The sequence below is a fragment of the Papaver somniferum genome, unplaced genomic scaffold, assembly GCF_003573695.1.
Source record: "Papaver somniferum cultivar HN1 unplaced genomic scaffold, ASM357369v1 unplaced-scaffold_24, whole genome shotgun sequence".
NCBI classification, from domain to species: domain Eukaryota; kingdom Viridiplantae; phylum Streptophyta; class Magnoliopsida; order Ranunculales; family Papaveraceae; genus Papaver; species Papaver somniferum.
This window is the reverse complement of record NW_020634374.1, coordinates 6,678,607-6,686,100: the sequence shown is the minus strand read 5'-3', so window position 1 is coordinate 6,686,100 and position 7,494 is coordinate 6,678,607. Positions and strand designations below refer to the sequence as shown.

Sequence of the window (7,494 nt, the reverse complement as noted above, 5' to 3'; positions counted from 1 at the left end):
GGTTTGGTATAGCAAATATTGTGATTACACATAACTATTTCTAACGTTTTTCATCTTGCAATGTTTTTAGATTTATTTATTTAAATTCTAAGTTTTTGGAAGATGAACTTGCAGTATTTAATTTTATGTATTGATAGTTTTGTCGCTAAAATTGACAAAGGGGGAGATGTTAGAGAACTTCTCGGTCGACCTCGCAACCGTTGCTATCTCAAGCTTTTTTATCAAGTTTAGTTGATCAAAACTATATCCTTGATTTCTAATCTACTTATAGCTATGTCTCGGATTAGGATAGAAGTGTGTAGTTGAGCTTTAGACTTCACGGCGTTAACCAATTGAAGAAGAAGATCTACTGAAGACCTTGGAGGAACTTCGTTGACAAAAGGTATGTGAAGACTAAAACTTATCTATCACTCATAAGTCTATTCAATTTTATCTGCTAATGAGACTAAGTAATATAGTTATATAAAATTTGTGTTATATACATTTGAAATTTCGAGCCGAGTTTATCTCGTTTATATATTTCTCGAAATACAGGTTTAAAGCTTAGAAAGCTTCATCATATGCTTGACAAGTTTAGTTGTAAACAATTCATTTGTTGGAAACTTAATATTGAGTCAAGATGATCATGTGAAAATTACCTTGAATATCTTACATGATTTGTGTGAGACAATCATTTGATGTTAACTTGGGAAGTTTATTATTGATCAATCAATCACTTGAAAATTACTTGAAGCTAGTGGTATGTGTGAGATTAACATTGTTGTCTTCTAAGGATGTTTCAATGATTGAATGGGAGTTTAAAAACTACGGCCAATGTATGGATACAACACAGTATGCGTACCTAGTATGCAAACTGTGAAGTACTAGTTCAGGTCCGAAACTCTTTTTCGAGAACTGAGTTTGCGAACGGGTTTACCTATTAAAGGTCCGGAACTGTGGTTTGCCAACAGGGTTTGCGAACGACAAGACTAGGAAAGGTCCTGAACTATGGTTCTCGTACTCAGTTTGTGAACACAGTGGATAGGTTCTAAAATCGTTAAGTATGAAAATTCATACTCATGAACTCGGGTTCGTTTGCGAACTAAGTTCCTTAGAACTTTAATGAATTAAGGTATGCGAACTTGCTTTGCAAACCGTGGCATTATGTTCATGAATTGGTTCTTGTATAAGTACTTTAAATTGTTCACGGATATTTCTATTAGATAGTAAACATTTGAACAACTCTCTTAAAGCACATTTAGATTCATTTGATTATATATCATAATTGATTGATTATCATATTTGATCTAGAAGTATTAGATGAATATGGATAAGATAAAATTGTTCATATTGCTAACTTCAGTTAATTATCATTGAGCCAACTTGTTATACACGTTTAGGTACAGTTCACCTACATCTAAATATAGGTATATTTCATTTGTGTTTATCAAGCTAATACCATCTGACAGTGGAGATTGTTTGCTTATTTTCTAAGCAGACTTAGCTTGAATCTTAAATCAGGATTTCATCTAACGGTGAATATTGATTTCTTTGTTACTAAGCTATCTTAGCTTTGATTGTAAGCAACCTTGATTTGAAAGACTATATAAGGAGAATTCTAGCATCTGGGAAACCTAATCCGACACTCTCGTGTGTCCTAGTTGCAAACTAGAGTCGATTCTCCATTAACCCATAGTTTAGAGTTCTTCTGAAAACCATTATAGGGTTAACGACTTGAAGACTTCATTTGGGATTCGTGAAGTTAGGTCCAACTATTTTCTTTCTAGTTGTGTATCTTGATCTTACTTTTTCTATCATATTGAGTTTAATCTTCTCTAAGATTTTCTCGAGATTTATCTCGGATAGGTAAGATATAAAAAGTAATCATAACAGTTCCTTCGTCTCAGACTCTTGTGATTCCGCAATAGCTTTTTTTGTTAATCAGTTGGGTTATTGTGAGGTGACTAATATTTCTAGGCTGCTCTTCGGGAGTATAAGACCAGATTATTAGTTGTGTTTCATGTTCACCTTGATCTTTATCTTAAGAAGAAAACAATAAATAGAATAGACTTATATGTGGGAGACAAATTTGTTTATAAGTCTTCGAATTTGGGTCGTAGCAACTTCTAGGCTGTAAGGACGTCAGCTAGGGGAATCAAGTGCGCGGGATCTTGCGAGGTTCAAGAGGTGTAAGGAACGCGACTGTACCTTAATCGGTGTGATATTTGGTTAAGGCTCAACTACATTCCAGCCCGAAGTTAAATTATAGTAGGCTAGTGTCTGTAGCGGTTTAATACAATATGGTGTTCAAGTTTGGACTAGGTCCCGACGTTTTTTTTGAATTTGCGGTTTCCTAGTTAACAAAATTTCTGGTGTATGTGTTATTTCTTTTCTGCATTATATTTTTGTTATATAATTGAAATATCACAGGTTGTGCATAGTTCAATCACGGTTGATAAACCTGACCTTGTTTGTTGGATAAGACTTGATTGACACTCGATCATTGGTTTTTGATACCATCCGAGTTATTCTCATAACAATCAGGTTCACAGATTTCTATCTGTTTGATTTACTGATTATGTTGAAAAAGAGATAAAGTTCTTTAATATATATCCTGATTTGAGACTCAGTAACTTGGTGCTCTCAGAATTATATTGGAATTTAGTGCCTACAGATTGCCGAACGAAATAGTTGGGTGTGGTTGTTGTACCCCGAGTTTTCACACTCTGGTTATGTGAAACCATAACCGCACCGTGTATAAAGACTATGTTCAACATGGTTAGCCGAGACTGCCAATTTGATATTTTATATATTATATGATAGACATTACCTTTTTGTGTGTCAATAAATCACAAAATCTCTCTAGAAATTCATTGAATTCGTATCTACAAGTCATCAGAAGAGGCACTGAAATAAGAATTCTATGAAAATCCACATGATGTTCGATTCACTTACTCCCTGTGCATCTTGGCAAGTAGTATCCAAGTAATACACATTTTCCCAAAAGTTCCCAAAAATTAAGGGTCCAACTTTTTTTTTCCAAGACTTAATTTCTTATGAATAAATTAGGTCCCACACTATAAATTCACTACTAAAGAACAAACATAAATTGTGAGGAAGGACTTGAATAAACACAGGTTTATTACACAATAGATTAAGAAAAAACAAAGTAAAATAGATTTATATCATTTAGATGATGTTGCAAGCAAGGCAAGCAATCCTCTTGTCAGCCAGTTCTACATTTTGCTGGTCAAATGGTAACACAATTTCAGAATCATCGGTTCCATTCTTCTTTGCATCCTCGCAATTTTCGCGAAATTTTTTAAAAGCATCTTCAACATACTTGCAACCTTCTGCACAAGTCATGTTTTTTACTAGTTTGTCCGGATATGTGTCCTTGTAACAATCCCCATTCAATGTCGCAGCCATCTGTACAAGTTCCTCTTGAAATTCACTGAGCTTTCCATTCTCATCTGCTTCACGTGGTCGTATCTTTTGTGGATCCGGCAATGTCACTATAATGAACATACATTTTGTTAGCCATAAACATCAATCTGTGCTTGTGACTCAGTTATAAGTACAATGTGCTCAAGAGAAGACAAGTAAAATGAATGCACAAATAACAACAATGTACAGTGTTACCTGGGCAATCAGTTCTTGGAGTACTTCTAGAAATGACAGATTCAAAAGTACCAGCCCATGCATCGCGCTTTGTCAGAAACTCATTTAAATTGAAGATTTTCTTAACTGTTGCTGGAATTGATGAATGTTCAAACTCTGATGTCGGATCTGGCCCTGATGGTTTATGCACAACTAAAAGGGAAAAAAAAACTCACATATTTTACTCGTCGATTATACATAGAATAAGTCATGTAGGTGAAAGAATTTTGAAGATATACAGACCAATTCCGCGTTCAATCCAAGGAGAAATCATGATAGTTGGAACACGAACACCAAGACGATCGAACTGAAACTTATAAGGGTCTGGACCTACTAGTCCATCTGGACTAGGAACTCCAACAGTAGGAGTTGGGACATGATCATAAAATCCACCATGTTCGTCGTACGTTATGATAAACAACATCTTCTCCCATTGCGGACTTGCTCTGAGGGTCTCGTAAACATGTTTAATTAATTTTTGACCCTCTGCGACGTCATGAGAAGGATGATCATCGTTGCCCGGAAACAATTTCAGATCGAAAAAACGTTGTTCAATCACTGTGTAGTTTGGCAGCGTCCCGTTTTCACAATGTTTCTTGAAATCTAAATCAAATGGATGAAACTTGCCAAGGTATTTCAATTTTCTCAGGTTCCTGTATGCATCATATGTTATTGCACGTTTCATATGGAAATCAGAAAAGCGAACCTTAATCCACAAAATAATACTCCCTCCGTAGGCGGAGGGAATCATTTCTCTTAGATTGAGAAAAGTATATTGGATTCATAATTTTTAATGTTCTTTTATGTTGTACCCCTTATCTTATTAATAATGTAATTATCTATGTACCATAAGTAAGAGTATATGTGGAAATATTCATCTTCGAAATAGTATCCCGTCTATTCAATGGGACAAACAAAATTCAAAATTCCATCTATATAATAAGGGGTATGAGTCTAATGACCTTTTTGGCAAACTATATAGAATTTGACATTAGTCTCATTTAACAGGAAATATCCAAAGGGCTAGCTAAGGCATATAGTCTCTTGTATTCTTTGACTTGAATCAATTCTTACATCATGCATTGGCATACTACTCTCTGTAGCATATCATTTCTCGCACTCCCTAATATAATGGAATACGCAACATTGGGTAATGAGGTGAGCATCCAATGGCCATGCTTCTCTACCTAAGCATATTAAATGCTTGCGTAATAAAATATGTAATACTATCTACACTAAAAGCAACATTTCGAGCTTAGCATAAATGGATGTTCTTTATTTCTGATACATTCAAGTAAATATTTGTTAGTAAATTATTTCGAAGTTCAAAAGGTGCTATGGAGCAAACGAGTGCATAACAACACAGCGACAGCGTACATGCGTATCTACAAAGTTCGCGTTCATCCCTTAGTTGGTATTGTTTGAACCTCTTTAGTTTTTTCTTTTCCCTTTTCGTGGATGTTCCTTTGATTTATTTTGTATTGTTTCTTGCCTGGTGGTTGTTCTGCTTTTGCAGATTTGTACTTAGCCTTCCTTAGTATTATATATATTTTTTATCGATCAAAAAAAAAGTTCACGTTCATGGTGCAGGCATGTTGTGATAGCATGAGTCGTTTCCTTGTAATAATCTTAACTTGAATAAATTTACGGAAGCACATAATTTAGAACCCAAATGATAAGAGGGAATGCATAAGAACCTGCAGATTACTTACCTGTAAAAAAGAGTAGAAGGCGGATTCTGATAATAAATTCCAAACGACAGTCCTGCTTCATCCAGTGATTCAAAAATTGTTTTCTGAGGAAACCCCAGGATCAATTTCACTGTATCGTTTCTCTCTGCACCATTCGAAGTGGCTGAATGAACGAATAATCGGTTCGGTTGAGTGGAAGCCGGAACAGAAGCAAACCAACGATCAAACACTGCAAATTCAGAAACCAGTTCCTTGTAAATAGGTACAGAATCCGGTTGAAACCCATTCATAACTGTACTCGACATCCCTTTTGTTAATCTTTCTGCATTTTGAGCAAACCCTTTCATTTCCGGAACATTATCTTTCGAAGCTGTTGATGCCTCCCATTGCATACCAAAAACTTGCTCGTATATGTCCTGGATTGAATGACCAGGGTCTGGGTCTACATGTTCCGATTTGTTGCCGAAATATAACTTCTCTGAAGTTGCATCATTTGCTGAAATATAATTGAATTCTGTCCCGGTTACTCCATTGATTTCCGGGTTAAGAGTTTTCATCCATCCTAACATGTGATCAAATGAACGATTTTCTTGAACTAGTACTACTATCGTGTTGATCGGAAAAGTCGACATCTTTTTTTTGGTACTTAGTTTTTTTCCCAAGATGATTATGTGGGATTTATAGGTAAGAAAAACAGACTTCTTAGTTCGACACTTGAAGGGAAAGTAAGATGAAGCTAAAATTGGAGTCTTGCTTGCTTATTATATATGCCTCGAATCAAACTGACAAAAACGTAAACATAAGAACTGTTGCTGGGTCCCAAATTACTTGTAGTTGTAGTGATCTTATCGGTTGGATTTCTCGCATCGTATGAATTTGATACATGCACACATGCTGGTATGATCGGATATGTTTTTAAAACCAAAATCCTAGATTTTAAAAATGGGGGCCGGGGAATGCTTCCGACAAAGTGGAGATGATGACACGAACCAGATCACGCCATGTCTAAAGTGACGAATAACACTCGATTAGCTCGCATATATTTTTCATCATTTTCGTTGTTTTATAATGCTTGACGAAATCTAACTACGAGTCTGTTGCCTATGTGCATGATGATGGAGTATGGGACTGACAGTTTAGTCATTTGGTCATTATTATAATTGAACACGTTTTTATTTAATGCACACACCGACACACGTCATAACATGTAGTCTTGTACCAGTACCATACATGGGATAGAAAATCTGAAGGATTTCTTGATGAAATCTCTTTGCACCTTGAGAAATCACACTAACTTCTATTTTTTCTACTTGCTCAGAATTTACATTTTCACTATGTTTCAGTGGCACACCCGATAATGCAAAGACATGCTCGGTGATAGACCATGTCTGATAGTGCTTTCATGAACATATTCCAAATCATTCCATCCTCCTTCCACTTTTCTTCAAATAATCTTTTTTCTTCCTCCCATTCTTCAACGGTTAATTTACCAATGCGCTCATCCTCTTCCTTTGACCTCTTGGTACCCTTCCTTGGTTTTTTAGCTTGGAAATGATGATGACAATTGGATTTGACGTTGCATTGAATGTGCCACGTACATTGCAAGTTTCAGGCTTCCGGAAACACTACCGCTATTACATGCATTAAGGCTTGATCGTTATCCGTTACAATAACCCTTAGAAAATTATCACCGTTATAAATGGACCTCAACGTCTCCAACATCCAAATGAAACTCACGTTGTTCTCATGATTCATTAAATCCCATGCAATCGTAAACGTGTTTTTGTCCGAAGTGTGGCAAGCAATGTTCAACAACGGCATGTTATATTTGTTTGTCTTGTAAATGGCATCTATCAACAAAATTTGATGAAAGCATTGAGCCAATTGGATCATTTCGGGATGTGCCAAGAAAATACGAACCACTTTACCATCCTTTTCTTCCCTTCTCAACGTGTAGTCGTGTAAGTCCGCTAACCACTCCGATTGTTGCATGACCGATCTACCATCCCATTCCGTCCTTTTGATCATAGCTAGGGCCGCCTTAATTGTAGACAAAGAAGACAAGTTGTCGGGGTCGTCCGACTTTATTTTACTTAAGATCGCACTCGCTTTTTGGATCCGCTTAGACTTCACCGTCTCCATTTCTTTTGGTTTTAGCTTGGCA

At 36.1% G+C, this 7,494-nt stretch overlaps 1 protein-coding gene across 1 annotated transcript; it reads right to left on the bottom strand.

The window, feature by feature from the left end:
- Positions 1 to 3,063: 3,063 nt before the first annotated feature.
- On the bottom strand, positions 3,064 to 6,053 carry LOC113341038 (non-specific phospholipase C4-like). The gene is made up of 4 exons (XM_026586075.1): positions 5,352 to 6,053; positions 3,883 to 4,292; positions 3,622 to 3,792; positions 3,064 to 3,494 (listed from the first exon to the last, which is right to left on the bottom strand). Exons 1-4 carry the CDS (start codon positions 5,960 to 5,962, stop codon positions 3,169 to 3,171), a joined length of 1,518 nt encoding a protein of 505 aa, XP_026441860.1. The 5' UTR covers positions 5,963 to 6,053; the 3' UTR covers positions 3,064 to 3,168.
- Between the last annotated feature and the right edge of the window lie 1,441 nt (positions 6,054 to 7,494).

Bases quoted from the DNA above. Each gene is read 5' to 3' on its own strand.
- LOC113341038 (XM_026586075.1), bottom strand. From the start codon at position 5,962: ATGTCGACTTTTCCGATCAACACGATAGTAGTACTAGTTCAAGAAAAT. The intron at 4,293-5,351 runs GTAAGTAATCTG...TGATGCATACAG, and splicing joins CCTTCTACTCTTTTTTACAG to GAACCTGAGAAAATTGAAAT. The intron at 3,495-3,621 runs GTAACACTGTAC...TGTTCATTATAG, and splicing joins TCCAAGAACTGATTGCCCAG to TGACATTGCCGGATCCACAA.